General features: G+C 39.4%; 2 protein-coding genes across 2 annotated transcripts; both read left to right on the top strand.

Moving 5' to 3' along the window:
* Positions 1-413: 413 nt before the first annotated feature.
* TMEM50A (transmembrane protein 50A) lies at positions 414-10,353 on the top strand. The gene is made up of 7 exons (XM_063444559.1): positions 414-470; positions 3,153-3,256; positions 5,940-6,052; positions 6,986-7,053; positions 8,874-8,966; positions 9,366-9,426; positions 10,172-10,353. Exons 2-7 carry the CDS (start codon positions 3,164-3,166, stop codon positions 10,215-10,217), a joined length of 474 nt encoding a protein of 157 aa, XP_063300629.1. The 5' UTR covers positions 414-470; positions 3,153-3,163; the 3' UTR covers positions 10,218-10,353.
* Positions 10,354-13,750: 3,397 nt separating this feature from the next.
* TRIM32 (tripartite motif containing 32) lies at positions 13,751-18,136 on the top strand. The gene has a single exon (XM_063456481.1). It carries the CDS (start codon positions 13,876-13,878, stop codon positions 15,826-15,828), a length of 1,953 nt encoding a protein of 650 aa, XP_063312551.1. The 5' UTR covers positions 13,751-13,875; the 3' UTR covers positions 15,829-18,136.
* The last annotated feature ends 3,114 nt before the right edge of the window (positions 18,137-21,250 follow it).

Below are 21,250 nucleotides of genomic sequence, written 5' to 3'. Positions count from 1 at the left end.
CATGTACCATTGTTCAAAATACTCAGAGAGATACCCAATTCAACATTGCACTTTGATTTTGGGCCACAAAAACGCACTCTATGGAATTTATGGCGTTTTATTTTCCTCATTCACATTTTGCCTATTGCTTTGCATTCCCATTACCAGTATGGCTACTCCCTCTGTTTTGCCATTACCAATATGGCCGCTCTTTCTGTTTTGCCATTACCAATATGGCCGCTCTTTCTGTTTTGCCATTACCAATATGGCCGCTCTTTCTGTTTTGCCATTACCAATATGGCCGCTCTTTCTGTTTTGCCATTACCAATATGGCTTCTCTCCATAGACATGTCTATGCTGCTCTCTTTGTTTTCCCATTGCCAGTATGGCCGCTTCATCAGTCACGTGACTGAACCCATGACAGGAAGTGGTTACTCAGAGCATGCGTGTGAAGCTATAACTAGTGTTTATTACAGGGTCGGGTCTCAAAGGTACGACTGTTAACCATCATCGTCTTTTGTATTTTAATTTGTACTTATTATTAACGGAAGGTGTTCTAGTGTTTTGTTTCACAGCTCTTCGTTACTGATTAGTAATGTCATTGTTATGTAGAATGTTAGGTAGTAATATTCTTTGTCTTTGTTCTAAAGCCATAGTTATGTGTACACCATCATACTGGGGGTTCTGTCTTATGATACAGAGAGGGGTATTTTTATTTTTTATTAAAAGCTCCTACATACTTATTAACTATTAAAAGGGAATACGTGGTGGGTGACAGCATTGTAACATGGCTGTCAAACATACAAAATTAAGCATGACTGGTGGATTGGAGTATAATTATCATTTTAAAAAAAGTTATTTAAGTGCTATTTGGTATAATGTGCAAGTACCTTTTTTCTATGTGTACACGTTGATGTGTACTATAGTCATTCCTGCCTTCCAGCTGTAGTGGGAGTTTGAGCGCAGGGCTTAATTTTTGTATTTGCTTTTGTATTACACAGCCATGTTACAGTGCTGCTGCCCACCCCAGTATTATTATTGGCATCTATATAGCGCCAACATATTCTGTAGCACTTTACAGTATTAGGGGGAGGGGGGGGAGAGAGACTCTTGCAAACCCTTTCAGGAACAAAAGGTTGAAGAGAACAAAAAGTAGGTAGGGATTTCGAAAAACACCCCATTCTGTGTCATTAGAGATTTTAGCTTAAAACAGCAAGGTGGATTGTTAGTGTAGGACTCTCTTAAGAGGTTTGCCTTGACATGGCAGGCGAGCTTACGCGTTAATGGCCATTAGAGTGATACTAAAAAACCTTGATATTTAAATGTGCATAGGGATTTGGTATAGTGAAAATGAAATGAAAGCCTGCAGGGACAGGCTATAGACACCAGAACCACTACATTATGCTGTAGGGTTCTTGTGACAATCGTGTCTCTTGAAAACAGCAGAGAATGGTGTGTTGCCACCATCTACTGGCTGATTTCAGCTTACAGGAATATCTCAGTAATGGTAAAAATCAAGCATACCGATTACTCTTTGATTCATGCAGGCAAAGCCCAGCACCACATTTGGCATGGGGAGACCCTTTTAGAGTCTGTTCGGACCCTGTGGGTTTGTTTGTTTTTTGACCACTTGCCAATCCAGAATCATGCGCTTAGCCGCCTTGTTCTCAATAAATTTAAAAGGCTATATGCAGCGTTTACTTTGAGCACTGCACACAGCTCATCTTCTAAAGGAAAACCTTTAAAAACAAAAGTCACATGATCACATTATAGCGGTGTTATTGTAATAGCTGAGTTTTAAACTTTTCTTGGAATGTAGTTTAAAAAAACACAAGAAAAAAACTATCACAATGTCATGTGAAGTCTACATGACCACTGATTAGTGGTTTATGTATATGCTATAATAGTGTTCTTTGTAAACAAGAGTAAACTTGTTTGTTGGGGTAACCAGGTTAATTACTGAGGTGCCAATTTCTATTGAAATGTTCACTTTTTGAAAATTTCTAAAAACGCTAACACATATAAAGTAGCAAGCTATCTGCTTTAAGTGTGTGAATAGTTACTTTAAGACCAAAGTAGGTAAAATGGAAAACACCTAAATCAGTTATGCCACTTACATTTGGCTTTGCTTTCCCACTGCAATAACATTAGGCAGGCCTAACCATACTTCCCACTGTGCTGCTCCCCACTCCACCCACACTTTTCCTGTGTTATTTGCTCATTTGACCTGCTTGCAAATCCTTCCGCAAGCAGGGCAAACCTCCTCCGTGACGCCAACACGCTGGCTTCGTTGCCAGCATGTCGGCTTCTGAATGGAACAACGTCATGTGACTCCATTTCTACACTCCAATGCCGACACTAGTAGCACTGGCATTTGCCACACCTGCGCACTCTCGTCACAGGACGTCGGAAGAGGATGAGCTGCAACCCAGCATCGATGCTGGGATCAGGTAAGTAAATAAAGAGTTTTAAACCCTCTGAACCACAGAGTGAGCTATAGTGCCAGGAATACAGCTTTGTATTCCTAGCAGTTATAGTATCCCTTCAAATAGGTTTCTATCTCCATCTATACATTGTATTAGCAAAACTGCTAGCAATGTATATGTGATGTTGAACGCTCTTTTTAAAAAGCTAAAGTTGTCTTGGGTACTATAGATGCCATTTAAAGGGATACTATAGGCACCCAGACCACTTCATCTCATTAAAGTGGTCTGGATGTAGTGTTCCTGTCCCCTAAACCCTGCTATGTAAAACACTGTTGAAGCACTTCCGGCAGTTTCATGGAGTTTGACTCCTGAAACAAGGGACGTGGGTGCTGGAATCAGGTAATTGTTTAACGTTTTTTTTGTTTTTTAAACCCTTTACTTGGTGTTCATTTTAAGTGCATAGGGATGCTATAGTGTTAGGATTACACTTTGGATTCCTAACACTATAATGTAAGTTTGAAGTTCATTTTGAATTCCTCCATTAGTAAATAACTGAATATTGAGTTGCAGTGCATTAGAGAATGAAAAATATTCTGCAATTCTTAAAATTTTCCAGTTCTATACAATTTGATGCTTAGTAATAAACCCTTTTGTCTAAATAATGAATGACCCATTTCACATATCTCTTATTATACGGATGCCAGACATATTTAGACTAATTTGAATCTTGTTACATTTCGTCCACAGCTCTCTTCAAGATGTCTGGGTTCTTTGATAGCTTGCGATGCTCTGAGTGTATTGATTGGGGCGAGAAGAGGAATACAGTAGCTTCCATCGGGGCTGGCGTTCTAGTGAGTGCTTGGAGCGCAGTATAATGTCTAAATGTTCAAATATTCATGTGAGAGACCTAAAAATAAAGTAGTTTGAATTATAATCCATCTCCATAGAGCATGGTGCCCACTATAAAGTGTACAAGTATTATTGTGTTATGAATTCACACAGCACATTTGAATATTCTTGTACTGCTTGAAGGTATGTATAGGGCTGCAAAACAAAGTGATTTAACTCCCAAATGGAAGAGAATTGAGCAGCGAGACAGCAGCAGCATGATCTGTTCACTAAAACTGCTTCGTTAAGCTAAAGTTGTTTTGGTGACTATAGTGCTCTGTCAATACAATACAATCTTCAACGTTGTCTTGATGGATGTAGATAAATTTGCGTCTATGAAATAATCTTTTAGCTGACATACTGAAGATATTCTATCTGGTATCTTCCATTAGCATCTGCTTCTGAACATTATACAATCCACCCCGTTCAAATGGCTCTGTCACTTCTGAGTATTTCATAAAAAGATATCATCTTTATGAAATACTCATGATGACTGGGTTTGAATTTCCAAATGCAATCCAAAGACAGTATAAGACAAAATAGGGTCAAACCTGAGGTTGACACAGAGTGCCACCACAAACTTCCCAATCCCAACAGCTGTTACAATACCTCAGTGTTGTACTCTCGTGATGTGTGCAAGTACAGCACTGACGTGGCTCCTGGCAGATGACATGTCAGGAGCAGCGGACCCTAACTGGAGATGTCACCCTCTGGGATCTTTGTGAAATATGTAAAGAGTCCTGAAAGTGACACACACACTTTCAATAGTTGGATAACACTATTTATTTTATTTTTATATATTTTTTTTGTAATTTAAAGGGACACTCCAGGCACCCAGACCACTTCAACTAATTGAAGTAGTCTGGGTGCTGTGACCCTTTTGTACTTAGTGCTGCAATGTAAAACAATGTAGTTCCAGAGAACTGCAGTGTTTACATTGCAGCACAAAGTCTGCCCTCTGTGGCTGTCAGCCACTAGAAGGCTTCCGAAATCCAAACCAACCTTTGGTTGGTTATCTGACGCTGGACGTCCTCACGGACCTCCAGCGTCAGATTTTCTCCCTAGGAAAGCATTAAATATACGCTTTAGTTCTCCGGGGGAGGAGCGTGGCCGGAACTTGACCCAGTGCCTAGGGATATCGACACTGGATTCAGGTAAGAAGCTGTTTGGGGTTTTAACCCCTTCAGCGACATGGGGTACGGGGCACTCCAGGATTCTCTAGTGCCAGGAAAATGGGTTTGTTTTCCTGGCACTGGAGAGGCCCTTTAAATTGTTTATTGCAAATATTAAATACAAAAGTTAATTCATCATGTATGCATGCATACAAAGAATAACTGGCAATGAAACGTGCATCAAACAACAATTATCCTATTCTACAAATAGTTATATAAGGAGCCACATCTCACAAAATTAGAAAAGAAAAAAAGTACCAGTATAGATGGGTAAGAGGGGAATTGGTAGGGCCAAGGGAAGGAGAGAAAAAAAGGGTCAACCTAACAAGTGTCAGAAGTGTCATTCTCTGGATGTTTCCCAAGGGTTACACTGTTTTTTTTTATTTTTATTTTTTGTTGTGCAGAGAAATATGACAATGTTCGCGAGGTACCCCAATGGCATTCCTCGCGTTACTTTTCAACATTAGTTACAATGGGGTAGTTATGATTACATGCACATTTTTCTTGTTTTGTTAGTCGCTAGCAAGAGATTTATACAACAGTTATATCTGAGCTCGTCATGCTTAGGTGAGGAGCAATTACAATAATATATGATTGGTAAGTCATAAACTAATATCGGGTATGGATTTCTCCCTTATTTGTCCTGATGGGTGTTTGAGCGTTTCGGTACTTGCCGGTCAGGGGTTCGTTTGTGTCATTTGCCAGCATCAGCCTTGGGTGCAGAATAATGCCTGTATGTTGCGATCGCTGCTCCTCTCAGTGTAGGCAGAGTGAGAGTCCTGGTAAAGTCCCTTTAGGTCTGCCAGTATCACAGGGAGTTGTAGCTTCCGATTCTGTATTTGGGAGCTTGATCTCCGGCTTGCATTAAGCGCCGCGGCCATCTTGGATTTTGCCACGCGGTTCTTGTGTGATCGTGTCGCCGCTCAGATGATAGAAGCGGTCACTGCCTCTCCGGTGGGGTCCGGGATAACCCCCCCGGCCCACGGGGGGGGGGGGGGAAACGGGGCCCTCAGTAGGTGTGCGAGAGGTCCCGCCGGATTAAGCATGGGAGATCGGCCGCCTCTCCCGCCAGAGCCTTGCGACAGGCCTCAATCTCAGTCGCCCAGCAGTCCGCTTTGCTGGCAGGACTGGGGCTGATATTGTCCCCTTTGCCTTCGTGTGGCTGTTGAACATTTTTTCCGGGGAAGAAAGGTAGGTTTTGCCTGATTTTGCTATTTTCATAACGGAGCCGAAGTGCCCCACGTCCATCCGGCTCGGCGGTCAGGCCCCGCCCCCCTACACTGTTTTTTAACTTGCATATAGTTCACAAAACATATTATGAAATTTAAGCTTATAGGTTGTGCAGATATTTGTTTTAAGCAGAGCCTCAATAAATTATAGCATTGTGTACAGTAGTTCTGTATATGATACTTTACACCAGTGTTTATATATATTTCTATTTATAAATGTCTTCTCATAGTATGGTATTTCTTAGTTCTTCACAGGTTGGTGGATCATCATTGATGCAGCTGTTAAATATCCCAGTACAGATTCACTGAATCATTCATACCATGCATGTGGGGTCATAGCCACAGTTGCCTTTTTAATGTAAGTAAAAGTGACATTAATGGCTCTAATTGTTGGGAATTGTAGTCAAACAGTAGAACAACAGGCAAGCTGCTGTTGAAGGATGTTGAGAATTCCATGTGCAAATGTCTGTTTATTTGCGGAGTGGACACCACCTCCCTCGTGCAGTCGTGGCTTATAAAAATGTCAAAACCTATATTGATCAGAAAAAAACATGTTTGATATATATACACATACATACAATTATATATAATTGTTATTGGGAAAATAAAGAACCCAAACATGTCAATATATATAACATGCATATTTACAAGATGCATTTCTGTTACGGTTTACATTACCCTTATTTTATTCTTAATAATTTAGTAGATATACCCCCAAAGAAAACACGCAGAATAGTGCATGTATGTTTTTTTTTAAGGTATATGAAAAAACTGTTTGGAAAAGCTGCAGAACTGCCGTCTGCAGCCTTTGCAAGCTTTCCACTTATTCTGCTGCTTATGAGAAGCTTCTGTGCTAGAGGCATGAGGAAGTGCTTTATTTGAGTAAAGTGAATTGAGACGCAGATGCTCCATAAAAAAACTAATAATATATAATAGTAATCCGGCCAACAAAATATACAACCACAAATTTCTATTGCACTCCTGCTTAACATTTCCGTTGCTCTACTTACCTACCCTTTCTACTTTCTTTATTTTATTTGTTCAATTGTTTTTACAATTCTCTGCCTCCACCTCACTAATCTATTGCACCTTCACATTTCATATCTTTCTGTCGTGCTACACAAAGCTGCCTTTTCCTTGGTGTGTAGCATGGTAGTGTGGTCTCTGCTCTCTGTGGCAGATAAAAGAATTAGGCTTCCTGTCACTTATTCAAGCATTCTTAAGAGCTCTCATTTATTAGACAGTCCTCTTTGTTGTATGAAATTTTATTATTATTATTTATTTATTTTAGGATAAATGCTGTGTCTAATGGGCAAGTTCGTGGAGACAGCTACAGTGAAGGATGCATGGGGCAAACTGGTAATGGTTTCAGATCATAATGGAGAATGCACATATTATTATAGCTGTTCTTACATCCCATGTAAAATGTTGTTGATCTGGTTGGGTGGCAGTATTAAAGGCTCATCCCAAGCAAAAGTGACCAATTCAAGGCTGCAGTCATTAGCTGAGAGCATCAGCTGAGCACTTTAAGCAAGTGTGTTTGGTTCTGCTTTGCTTTAAAGAAACATACAGCTTGATTGGATGATTTGCAGGTGCCTGGCAGAACCCAGGTAACTTGTTAAATCATGCTATAACCGTATGTCATCTTACTATGGGATGGAACCAGGGCAATTCTGGCACAATAACTTATGCAGCAGGCTGTAATGGAGTATCCCTTTAATTTTCATGTGGAAAACTGTTTATTTCAAGAACTGGGGTGGCCCAGGACGAGTCTTTTAAAATGAAATCTAAAGCAAACTTCAACCTCAAAGAATTTTCCTATGCTGTAGTACTGCATAATAATGTATCTGGTTAAGAAGCCATGGCACTTGCTAATCATATCATAAAGTATGTATGTTTTCTGAAACAGTTTATTTGTAAACCATGAGCTGACAAATGACCAAAGTAATAACATTTTTATGTGGAGATTGTGACCCCCTCAACCTGTCTACTGAAGTCTGAATTTAGATGACAGAATAAGACTGGTGTTAGGAGCCAACTCACACTTTTGAGAGCCAGACATTGTGTGCTGCACTACACTTATTCTACAAAACTAAAGCTGTATGATGTAGAGCATCTATGTCACACACTCACTTTTCATAACTGATGATATTACTTAAATGTAGCTCTCTGCATGCTCCATATACATGTATTCCCTTCCAAGCACTGTTGTAGTGGCTGCTTAGAGGGGAGGAAGATGTTGCCCTGGACCAGGTTGGCAATTAGACCTATGTGTAAGACGTGATCACATCCCTCAGTACATGTCACATGTGGGACACACTGTACCATGCATAAACAGGATACTCTCCAATCCACATACTCCTTTAACCCCTTAAGGACCAAACTTCTGGAATAAAAGGGAATCATGACGTCACACATGTCATGTGTCCTTAAGGGGTTAACAAGAGTCCCTTTCTCGACACCTGCATTCTCTAAAAGGTAGAAGTAGATCTTTTATCTGCATTATCATTATAAATCTCCTCTTTTTTTAAATGTATTTATTATTATTATTATGCAATACCCAACTCACTAAACACCAATTATAAAATATTTTTTATCCACTTAACTTAGGCAAAAATAATGGGGGAGGAGGGGGAGGAGCTAGTTGCCGTATATGATCATACACTGCATAAGCCTGCCACAACATCAATGTACCCCATTCTAGCAACCTAATGCCTGCTCTTATGAGACTAATCCACTTACTTGGGGAATACGTCCTCCTTGGACTATCTGCAGTGCAAAGTTAAATAGGGCCCTGCAACAAGGCACCTGTGAGAAGTGCAAAACCACAGGAGCTGGCTTAGACTCCCAAATATATGTACATATTAAACATACTCACCTAAACATGCATAAATTATAAGGGGCATGCAGGGGCCAATTTATTACAACATACAAGATCCAGTGCACTCACTACACACCAAACTCAAAGCTCACAAATTAAAAAACAAACCTATTAAACGCCTCACTTAAGCAAAACTAGTGGGGATTTGGTTACAGTATATTATAATTCATTGCATAAGCCTAGCACAGCACAAATGTATGCCATTTTTGGCAGATATACACAAACACGTGTATATATATTAAACAGAAACAACATTTCCCATGATTGTCATTTAAAACCAGTTATGGTTACTTTTCAGGTGCTCGTATTTGGCTGTTCATTGGTTTCATGTTGGCCTTTGGTTCCCTGATTGCATCCATGTGGATTCTGTTTGGAGGTTATGTAGCAAAAGGTAAGTAGATTACACCATCCTCGTTATACTAGGTATGCTTTCATAAGTTGTAAATTGTATGAATGCAGCAATGTCACAGAATGCGCACATTTTTGAAATTTGAAACTGACAATCCTGAAGATCTCCTTGCTGGGACTACATGAAGACTGTGTGTTTTCTTAGTCAAAGCAAGGTTGTTATGCCAGTGGAAAGGCAGCCAAAGCCAAAATGGTAAAATGGCTTAGAAGTTAAGAGGGGTGGGCTAAAGTGTTGTGTTCCTTTAAACAAAATGTCCAGTGGGTTGACATCCATTAACATTCTGATACAATTGTAACAAATAGTGCAGAGCTTGCAAATCATGTTTTTCATTTGCGTTTGGTGTTTCAAAAGTCAAAAGCATTATTTCTTGTCTATTAACAGGTAGCTCAGAGGTGTATCCAGGAATAGCTGTATTTTTTCAGAATGCTTTCATTTTTTTTGGGTAAGTTGATTTTCTTATTATGTTCTGTTAAAACAAATATTTAGCATTTCTATATACAATCCTTTTTGAGGTATGCATCAATTATTGGCAATAAATAAATGCTAGTAAAAACCATAATGATTTAATTTGGATGGAGGAAAATTCAAGTTTTTTTCTACATAGTCACTCTGTGAGTCACATTTGTGCAAGTGAGAAATTGAGAGAAATTCCCCCAGCCCTAGACTTGCTAAGGGGTTATTTACTTGACAATGGACCCCAAAGTTTAATGCCTTATAAAGATATTGCTTTAAAAAATATTGCAAAGAAAAAGTTAGTTGCCTGTAAAGTCATGCCTGGTTTGCTGATTAGTGAGTTTGTCCACAATTGCAGACTGGTATATGGGGTCTGGTTTTATCCCATGTCCAGAAGGGATTTTTGATATATCTAGTTTCTCACCTACCCACAATTGGAATTATCACAAAGTATGTTTGGAACTGCATTATATTAATAACCGACATATGGCTGCCATCAGTTTATACACAGATTAGTTCACTGTTTAGTGGACCGTTCTATGTTCTATTCTTGGCCACACTCATTGTGCTGCAGTGTCAGTTAAAAGCTGCTGATAATTTAAAAGGTAACATAAAACAGATGTCTTTGAAATGTGACTAATATTGAAGTGTGCTGCCGCTAGGGAACCATTTACCAAAGAGTTGTCAAAACTGTTATAATTTTACTATTTGCTTTTTTTTTCTGCTTATTATAGGGGGCTTGTATTCAAGTTTGGCCGTACTGAAGATTTATGGCAGTAAATTCATGAAAACTGAGCATCTTACACCGTCTTTTCTAATGCACATTCCTAACAATAATGTATTGAGACAAAAAGCTCTGATATTTTAAAAGAGCATATAAATACATGTAATATTAACAATAAACCTTACTTAATATGATCTTTTGCACTTATTTTGTTTTGAAGTATGTATTGTATTCTTGTTTATGTGTGATTTTGTCAAGAAGAAAAATTTTAATAAAGTGGTTATTAGTTGCACATATATGTTTTGTTTTAATCAGTATTCGTTTAGTGTAATTTCTAAAACAATAACATGTTTTACAAGTTGCATTTTTGGGTTGTTCTATTATTAAGGGGGAACGCCACACACCTTAAGTAATTTAGCTTGCTGAAGTGCTTTATGTGTGAATTGTGAGTCTTATTTTTTACATTTTACAAAAAGTAAAGATTTTTAGAAATAGAAATGGAAACTTTTATTTATTAACCTTGTTACACCCCCCCACCGTGGCTGTCAATTATACAACTGGTCCTGCTTACTTCCTGGTTGTTTAGCTCAGTAGAGCTAAACTCAAGAGGCAAACAATTTCCAAAAGCACCTGCCTTGCAAAGAGCTGCATTAGGAAGTATTTGATTGGACAGTGACAGGAAGTCTGGGGAAGAATGGCAGGGCTTGTAAAAGCTGTTCTTAGATAAGCCCCAATTAAAAAAAAAAAAAACTTAAATGCGTGTAAGATTTTGCTTAGGGTATCTCTATTAAATCATTTCCCCCATTTTTTTTTAATGAAAGACACCGTGTAACTTTCAAATGGATCTGCATTTTGCAATGGTAATAGGTGACTCTTAGCACTTGATATGGTCAAACTGTTTGCAAGTGGAGAAATAGTTCCCAGATATTGCAGAGCTGTCTGATACTAGCACAATGTTGCATTATCATTCTGACTGACTGGAGTGTGATAATGCAGGCAAATAAATCATAAGACGGTCCCCTCACACATTTGTGGACTGTCACTATACCCCAACAAGCAGTGCCTCTAATACCTTGATCATTACCAGCTGTTTGTAGAACACATTGTAGTTCTGTAACATCTAGGGATCTTCCTTTCCCACATTTGCTATGTAATGTGTCCATGCTGCTTTTTCAGTTGGCAGTTGGATTTCAAATAAAGTATATGTTATGTTATTGGGGACCATACAAAATACTCCTGGATGTTGTGACAGTGCTCTGATTTTTAAAGGAACACTGCTTCTGCTCCAATATCTTCTTATAAGCACCAGAGGTCTTTCAGAACTACATATCTAATGATGCTTTGCCATGCTTTAGTTGTTAATTTAAACCTTCTGGGGATCTATCCTTATGTAGATTTTCTCTTCCACATCATGCAAGATTGTGATAGCTATTTCCATGCCAATTTGTAATTCTCTGGTTAAAGGAATGCATACACCTGTATTTCTAAAGCTTCTGAGATAACCGGAACATTAGGAGTGGCCACATCAACAGTTTGGTACATTCTGAGAAAAAAAAAAGAATGTACTAGTAAACTCTGCAACACAAAATGGCCTGGATGTAGAAAACAACTGGTGGATGATCATGGGATCATTTCCATGGCAAAGAAAAACCTTCACTACATCTCCTGCTGGAGAGTGAGGAACACTCTCCAGCAGGTAGGCATGTCATTATCCAAGTCTCCATAAAGAGATGACTTCACAAGAGCAAATACAGAGTGTTCACCACAAGGTGCAAACCTTTCGTAAGCCTCAAAAATGGAAAGGCCAGGTTAGATTTTTCCTAAACAAAAATCTAAAAAGGCAACCTTAGTTCTAGAACAGCATTATATGTACAGATGAAACTAAGGTTAACCTGTACCAAAATGATGGGAAGAAAAAAGTATGGAGATGGCTTGGAACAGCTCATGATCTGGAGCTTACCACATAATCTGTAAAAACACAGATGTATTGTGATGACATGGGCACCCATGGTTCCAATGGCACTGGGTCACTAGTGTTTATTGATGATGTGACGGAACAGAAGAAGCTGGTGAATTCTGAAGTGTATAGGGATTTGTCTGCTCAGATTCAGCCAAATTCAATGAAGCTGATCGGACAGTGCTTCACTTTACAGATGGACGATGACCCAAAATACTCTGCGAAAGCAAACCATACGTTGTTTTTTTTTAAGTCAAAGAAGTGGAATATTCTGCAATGGCCGATTGAGCATGCATTTTACTTGGTGCAAATAAAACTTAAAGCAGAAAGACCCACAAACAAAAAACAACTGAAGTTTTAAATTTAAGACAGCTGCAGTAAAGGCCTGGCAAAGCATCAAAAAGGAGGAAACTCAGTGTTTTTGGTGATGTCAATGCATCCCAGACTTCAAGCCGTCATTGTTTGCAAAGGATTCTTGACAAAGTATTAGGAATTAACATTTTATTTATGATTGTATTAACTTGTTAAATTATATCTGAGCCCTAGAAATAAGCGGACTGTGTATGAAAATTGTTGAAATTTCTAAAGATTTCATACAATATTTTTGTTCAACCCCTTGAATTAAAGCTGAAAGTGTGCACTTCAGTTGCATCTTGGTTGTTTCATTTAAAAATCTATTGTGGTGATATACAGAACCAAAATTAGGAAAATGTATCAGTGTCCAAATATTGTCTGACCTAACTGTAGATAATAAAAATGTAGTCACAATTGACATACATTTGTAGTCTGTAAAACCACTGTAATCATAAAATATAATAATTTGCAATGCTTGCCTCTAATCCAGCACTGAGAAGGAAGGTCTCCTCACTGCAGTTCAGCTGTTCTTCTGGCAGAGCATCACTAGCTCTGAACTCCAAGCTATTCCAGAACTTCTCATAGATAAGTTTTGGGATGCAGAATGCATGAACTGCAATGTTATTATTTTTTTATTCTGCATTTTCCAAAGCAAGCTGGGAGATTTTACCAAGAGGGTTCTAAAATAAGGCTGCAGGACATTCTGTTAACCATTTAGCCTTATGACAAGGTAAACTGCATCTGTGGATTAACCGGTTCCTTTACTAAATGAGGTACAAAATACATTGTTTTTGTTCTCTCTAATGATTACCTGGCTAGACAAGGAAAGACAATTCAGAAGATTTTTATTTTTCACTAGATAATGATCTAACCCAAACTGACAAAAATAATTAATAAACTTAATGGGGGTTGGCGCACTTTGTCAATGCAGTGGGGCTATGTTTTTTTTTTCTTTATAATGCAGACACATTATGTGCATGACATTTGATTAGAGACCATTCCTCAATAGAAAATTATTCTGCGATCCATCCTTGCATTTTATTATAATAAACATTAAATAAAACTATAATAAAAATAAACAAAAACATCTAAAACTTTGAATCCCATTATTTCCACCCCCTGAGAAACACACTGAAGCTTCAATGAACTTCATTTGAGCAGTTGCCATTGGTCCTGATGAGGGACTCTGCGGCTCAGTAAGCTGTCTATTAACTCATCATGCAGCTCCCATGGACCCATGCCATCTCCCTGAGCCAGCTTTGTTTACATCCTCCGGCAGTCCTCGGCATCACGTGACCACTGGAGTCACATGACCCGCTGGTGTTCTACGTGACGTCACAGGTTCACCCGGACAGGAAGTTGTTGTTGATGCTGCTGCTGGCCAGCACACTCAGGCAGGTATCATGGCAGCTGCAGCCCCTTCCTTCAACGTGGACGCCCTGCGGGAGGTGCTGGAGTGCCCCATCTGTATGGAGACCTACACAGAGGAGCAGCTGCGGCCCAAGCTCCTGCACTGCGGGCACTCCACCTGTAGGCAGTGTCTGGAGAAGCTCCTGGCCAGCACCATCAATGGCGTCCGCTGCCCTTTCTGCAGCAGAGTGACCCATGTGGGCAGTGTGAGCCAGCTGTCAGACAACCTGACCGTGCTGAAGATCATTAACACGGCAGAGCTGGGCCAAGCTGTCACCAGGCTCATGTGCAAGGACTGTGGCCGCAGGTTGCCCAGGGGCTTCTGCAAGAGCTGTGCTGTGCTGCTGTGTGAGGCCTGCAGGGAAGAGGGCCACAGCCAGCCTGGACACCCTGTGCTCTCATTGAGGGATGCTGCCAATGAGTCCAGGAGGCTGCTGGAGGGGAGGCTCACACGGCTTAGACAACGAATGCTGGACATACAGAAGAGGAAGGCCTCCCTGGAAGGCATCTCAGCCATGCTAAAGTGCAAGTACAAGGCAGTGCTACAGGACTACAACAAGGAAGAGTCCCGTGTCCAGGAAGAGCTAGCCAGGTCTCGCAAACTCTTCACTGCTTCTCTGTCTGAAGTGGAGAAGATCAACACACAGCTCCTGGACGAGCAGGCATACCTGCTGAACATCACCGAGGTCCAGTTGGTGTCCAGATGTGATTACCTTCTTCTCAAGATAAAACAATCAGACACCGCTCTTTTGGAAGAATCTGTGGATGAAGAGGAACCTGAACTTGCAGCTGATTTGCCCAAAGAGATCACCTTGCAAGATGCAGAATTCTTTAAAGTAGGTTATGTTGACCCTCTGCAGGTAGGAGAAGTGGTCAAGAAACCATACACTGTGAATGTGCAGGAGATTCAGCCTGAAATTTCGGGTTTTTCACTGGTTCCGTGTAATGATCTAGAGATGTTGTCAGAAGAAGTTAGCACTGTGGTGGCACAGTGTCCTTCACCTCCCATCAACCGGATACCAGAAGCAGCCTGCAACTTGCAGCAGTGCCAGTTCCTCAGGAAGATGGGGTCGAAAGGCAATATGCCAGGCATGTTTAATCTCCCTGTCAGTCTGCACATAACTCCACTGGGAGAAGTGCTTGTGGCTGACAGGGGTAACCATAGAATCCAGCTTTTTAACAGGAAAGGCTTTCATAAAGAAATCAGACGAAGCCCAAGTGGCATTGACACTTTTGTGCTGAGTTTCTTGGGGGCAGATCTCCCCAATTTAATTCCACTTTCGGTAACTGTAAACTGCCATGGACTGATTGGAGTTACAGACCACTATGATAACTCTGTGAAGGTGTATACAATGGAGGGACGCTGTATCACTTGTCACAGGAGCCAACTGAGCAAGCCATGGGGCATCACAGCCATGCCATCCGGTCAATTTGTAGTCACTGATGTGGAAGGGGGGAAACTGTGGTGTCTTACTGTAGATCGCAGTCTGGGAGTTGTCAAATACAGTCGTCTCTGTAGTGCTGTTCGTCCAAAATTTGTAACTTGTGATCAGGAAGGTACTGTGTACTTTACCCAAGGTCTAGGCCTGAACCTGGAGAACCGGCAATGTGAGCATCATCTTGAAGGAGGCTTTTCTATTGGCTCTGTGGGGCCTGATGGCCAGCTGGGTCGACAAATTAGTCATTTTTTCTCTGAGAATGAGGACTTCCGATGCATTGCGGGAATGTGTGTTGGTGCCAGGGGAGATTTGATTGTTGCAGATAGTGGTCGCAAAGAAATTCTTAATTTTCCTAAAAGTGGAGGATATAGTGTATTAATTAAAGAGGGATTGATTTGTCCTGTAGGTGTTTCTGTCACCCCAAAGGGGCAATTGTTGGTCCTTGATTGTTGGGATCACTGTATTAAAATATACAGTTATAATATACGCAGGTACTCTACACCTTAGGAATAAAGTTATAAAAATCATGAGCTGTGCCCAAGTCAACGTGAATTTTTTAAAAAAATATCCATTCCAGTAATGTGAACCCATGTAGTGAGCTACGAGTATTTTTTTCATACGGCTCCTAATATGAAGTCTTTTATTTGTATCCTCTAGGTTCTGTTTAGACAATGTTTGAATTCTATCCTATTTGTTTAGGTCCTCTAAATGTTGATAGGCACTGAACATTTTTCAGATCACTACATGCACCTTCCACTATCAATGTTCATTTGTTCTAACATACATTGTGCATGTTGCTATAATTAGGAGAATGCATGGTTTAATACGTTTTAATTAAGAGTAAGTTATCTCAGATAATGTTTATAGACTTCTCGAAAGACGCATTTCTTTTAAATGGGGGCCAACAACCAAGGTACTCTGTTTTCACTGACACAAATTGTGTCATTAAAAAGAAAGTCTCCAAATGTTTTTACTTAATTGCAATGTTCATTGTTTGGGAAGCATATCTTATTTCCCCTCATTAATTGGTATATTACACAATATATAAAAACATGGATATGCCAGGATGGAAGAAGGTTTTTGGTTTTTTTGCATGCTGATAAAGAAAATGTTCAATTTTGAGTACAAAAGGGTATTGCATATTTCCCTTCATTGCGAGTATTCATATTCTCCAATATTTATTTCATGCATGAATCACTAATTTCTGGTAATGCAATATTATTTTGCTTTAGTTGAGGATGTTATTATGGAATATGGTTTATAAAAGGAAAACAACTGAAAGCTTAATTTTTTAAAAACTATTTATTAACAGTAGTAATCACAACATGGGTTCTGGTTGATCACTCATACAATAAATTAATCTCATGTAAATATGCCCATACTAAATGTCACAAGAACATACTATAATGTTGCTATTTCTTCTAATACCCATTTGATGTTATATATATATATATATAATGGTGAAAAAAGATTTACATTTACACGTTTTAGTAGGCATCTCTGTGCCAATCACTCAGAAAAATTATTGAATTTAAGATCTCAGAATGAAAGCGATTTAGAAATTTAAATTGCATTAAAGGACCATTCTAGTCACCCAGACCACTTCAGCTCAATGAAGTGGTCTGGGTGCCAGGTTCCCCAGGTTTTAACCCTGCAGCTGTAAACATAGCTGTTTCAGAGAAACGGCTATGTTTACATTGCAGGGGTAATCCAACCTCTAGTGGCTGTCTTCCTGACAACAGCTAGAGGCGCTTCCCCGACTCTCAATGCAAAAATCGCATTGAGCATGCAGAACGTCCATAGGAATGCATTGAGAAATGCTTTCCTATGGGTGTTTTTTGATGCGCGCACGGCTCTTGCCGCGCATGCAAATTTGGCTCCACTTTGGAGCTGACGTCAGAGTGGGAGGAGAGGTCCCCAGCGCCGAGGGAGCCTGGCGCTGGGTAAAGGTAAGTGGCTGAAGGGGTTTTAACCCCTTCAGCCCAGCGGGAGGGGGGACCTAAGGATTATATAGTGTCAGGAAAACAAGTTTGTTTTCTTGACACTATAGTGGTCCTTTAAGATACAGTCACTGTTCCCCATGTTCTGCTGCAATAAGATTGTACTTTTCCACAGTGGCTATCATGTTAGAACTTAAATTGCTAGAACTTCAAAATTTGCATGTATCCCTGTGTGAAAACAAGGGATCTCTAGAGTGGTTTGAGAATTGGTTCTGTACAATAAGACATCTTACGTGATTATCCCACGTACCATATTCTATATTTCAAGTGGAATAGAGTGTGCCTATTTAATTGGATGAAGCCCTCAACAACAAATACAGACCAATTAGAAAGTAAAATTAATTTTCTAAAACAATCAGTTATTAACACTGACGACTCACGTTAGTGTCACCTTTTAAAGTTTATGCTGTGTGACACATGCCATGCAGAAAAGCCTGTATGATTCCGATCAAAACAATGTATTCAAGGGTATGTATTATATTATTAAGCAGAGATGAATTTGCACATTTAATCAATGTAGATCAGAGTAACCATTTTTTTCATGGGAGCTCCAGTTTAACAACAAATTGGAAAGGCTACCTGTTCGTTTCCCTTTGTCTGGGAAAAACATATCTGTATTTGCTGTTGTAAAAATGTGGCATATTTGATAAGTTTAATGTTTTGAACAGTTTGTTACATTGCTGGTATATTTTGGCCTAATGCCATAGAATAGGAAAGAGTAGCTTACAATATTAGCAATATTACCGATGTGAGTCTGCTCTTCCATTGTATTCTGTAAGTTTCATTGGTGAATAAAGGTGCCTTATATTTGTAAATTCACTGGTGATTTTTTTTTCTTATCCTTACATTTAATGATTTGTCATAAGCGCAAATAAAGATGTATGTAAATTATCATAAACTTGGAACGATAGATGATTTATTACTTTAGGTTCGATTAGTCCTATTTGACCCAAACACTTTCTTGAGCAGGTCGGTTTTCCTCTATGGTCGAATTGCTAGTGTTGGTATTAAAACTCAGTGTCATATGTCAACCTGTCCAATGTATTCTAATATGTTAGAGGAGTAACCATGACCACTACAGTGCATGCACTGTAGCTGCTGTGATGGAGATAGGTGGCTCTCATGCCTCCCCCCTGCATTCAGTTGCTGATATTGACATATGTGCTGAGTATTAGTGATGTGATAAAGAGAGGGAGCAAATATGTACAGTTTTAACTTTAATGGTAAGTTGTGTGTAACATAACAGGTAATGAGATGTACATGATCCAGTAAATGAATTATTTCCCAACTAGGGCAGAATAGATATTAATGTAGAAAAGTACGTTTCAACAAGGTTATGGAAATTAAAAAAAAAAAAAAAAATTCTACTCGTCAAAGTGACTAAAACGACTAATGTGCATTTTAATGATAACATTAAAGGAGCATATGCAGTAAAATACACTGTCACTTTGATCTGAGCCTCTTGTTTTATTTAATCATAATGTCATACTGAGCAGTTACAATTTAGAAGCTAGTTAGTAGGGTGTAGGTCTTCAATGACAACTTAAATTACTTTAAGGATGAGATTCATATAAAACTTCAGAAAAAATAAATTCAGAGCTGGAAGGTTCTGCCTCTGGCAGTGCTGTTAAGTAGGAGTAGTGTAGTTCAAGCAATTGTTGAGTCACAGATTCCCTCTAAATGTACCGTATATGCTGGTATACGTCGATCCATCGTATAACTCGTGTAATACATGTTTAGGCCTGCATTTTCCTGACAAGTCAACACCCCAGGAAATTTGCAAATTGTGGCCATAGGCCATGGATAGGCAACCTTTTAGTAGTACTGTGCCAAAACAAGACCTTGAAGTTCCTTGGCGTGCCGGTCTTATTTTTTTAAACTGAGGTGTGTATGTTACTGTATTCTGTTATTCATGGGTGCTGCTGTTGTTTTGTAGCAATGCCTTTGTGTGTATGTGGGCTGTTGTATATATTCATGAGTAGTTTGTGTTATTGTGTATGATACCTATACATGTGGGCTGTGTTTGAGGGCTACTTGTGGAATTGTGGAAATATGTCACTTTGTGTGTTTGGTGTATGTGTATAGCTTGTGCTATTGCATGTGAGAGACTGTTTGTGGGGTTGTGTGCATGCATGTCGATTGTCAGTGGTGTTTGTGGGGAGTGTGTGTGTGGAAAGTTTATATTATTTGTATGGGGGGGATGTATTCTGTATATATCGAGCAGTATGGATGGCTTCCTTGGGGTCCAGTGAGGACCGGGCTGGCCAGGTACAGGTCAAGGACAGGAGCTGTGATAGCTGCTGCAGGCTGCTATACTCCAGTGTCGATTCCTGTTCACAAGTCCTGGGAGGAAGTGACCTGAGACTACTTCCTCTAAATGCTGCAATGCATACATTGAGGATTTTCCCTCTCCACTTGCTCGTTTTGCACTAGCAGATATCTGAAATCCCACTCGGACTCCTGATAGACCAGAGCCTGTTTGTATCTGGCTGCTTTGACACTTATTTAGCGCCAACAGATTCCGTAGCGCTTTACAATATTATGAGAGGGGGGGATTTAACTATAAATAGGACAATTACAAGAAAACTTACAGGTACGATAGGTTGACGAGGACCCTGCTCAAACAAGCTTACAGACATGTGCCACAGGTTGCTGACCCCTGCCTTAGGCTAGGCCTGCAGACTCGTACGGTTATAATTTGGGGATAGAAAGCAGAAGTCCACAAATAGTCCTGTTTCATAAAAGATTAGAATTTTTTTTTATTGTATCCTTGTATATCAATGGTTATATTATATTACTATATGATTAATAAGATGGTCAGAGTTTAAATGTAAACAAACATTAACATGTTTATTTTTTGCCCATAAATGGCACATGTGTATGTCTCCAGCCAGTCAGCTGTGTAAACACATGAATATAATACTGGAAGCAGTTTTCTGCTAGTTGTCCAGAAATTTGTGGATAAAGCGTAAATAATGACTCCTAAATTACTTAGTTGAGTGATAACCTTGAAAAAATTCCCACCTGTCTCTAAATTAACATTTTACGTACTGCAGCAAAAAGCAACAATTGAAACCCTGCCTGCATCCATCATTTTTTTTAAATTTTTTTTTTGTTAACACAAAAAAATAAATTAATTTAAAAAAAAAAAAAAGCCTTTACATTTAACTTTTATCCAGATCTGGGAAAGTCTGCTTACAGCGAATACTCCTCCCAGTACTGATGATCTCTGCTCCATTGCGGACAAACTGCGAGTGAACAGCAGTTGTCACGATCACCAGTCTGAAGTATTAGCAACGTTCAGTGCCATCTTGTTGTGCATGATGATGCCAAATGTGAAGACATTTGAATATTGAAGGTCTTATGGGAAGAAGTGCTTCTAGTGGTTGTCTTAGACAAATCTAAATGCTGACATTTCTCAGAAATAGCATTGTTATACACTGTCTTAGTAAAGAGACAGTGTCTATGGACCAAAAGCTCTACATTAAGACGTAGTGGTTTGGATACTTCAAATGTCCCTGAAATATAAAATTATTTTATGAAGTTTTTTTTGTTTTGTTTTTTTTTATCATTAATCTTCCCACTTTAAATTATAAGGGATACGAGAACAACATAAATAGTCAGGTGGGCTATTAATACCGTAGGCAAGTGGTCTGTGGACACATGACTGGGTTTAGGAAGTTTGAACAATGGGGCTACCCTCTCCTACCTATTGATTTGGAGTTGTCAAAGTATTTAGTGAGCTGGGAAAACCCCTGACCCTCATGTATAAGCACCAGGGTTTTTCCAGGACCAGGAAATATACAGGCCAAAGAAGTTGAAGATCCCTACAAACTTCGTATTCATTATATTTGTATCTCACAGCACAATCTCTTCACTATTGCTATTACACCCTATGTTTTTAAAATCTTTGTCATATGTGTATAAAA

This window comes from Pelobates fuscus, chromosome 1 (genome assembly GCF_036172605.1).
Source record: "Pelobates fuscus isolate aPelFus1 chromosome 1, aPelFus1.pri, whole genome shotgun sequence".
In the NCBI taxonomy this organism is placed as follows: domain Eukaryota; kingdom Metazoa; phylum Chordata; class Amphibia; order Anura; family Pelobatidae; genus Pelobates; species Pelobates fuscus.
The sequence above is the reverse complement of the archived record's forward strand: the minus strand, read 5'-3'. Positions and strand labels throughout refer to the sequence as shown.

Bases quoted from the DNA above. Each gene is read 5' to 3' on its own strand.
- TMEM50A (XM_063444559.1), top strand. From the start codon at position 3,164: ATGTCTGGGTTCTTTGATAGCTTGCGATGCTCTGAGTGTATTGATTGG. The intron at 8,967-9,365 runs GTAAGTAGATTA...GTCTATTAACAG, and splicing joins TGGAGGTTATGTAGCAAAAG to GTAGCTCAGAGGTGTATCCA. The intron at 9,427-10,171 runs GTAAGTTGATTT...TGCTTATTATAG, and splicing joins AATGCTTTCATTTTTTTTGG to GGGGCTTGTATTCAAGTTTG.
- TRIM32 (XM_063456481.1), top strand. From the start codon at position 13,876: ATGGCAGCTGCAGCCCCTTCCTTCAACGTGGACGCCCTGCGGGAGGTG.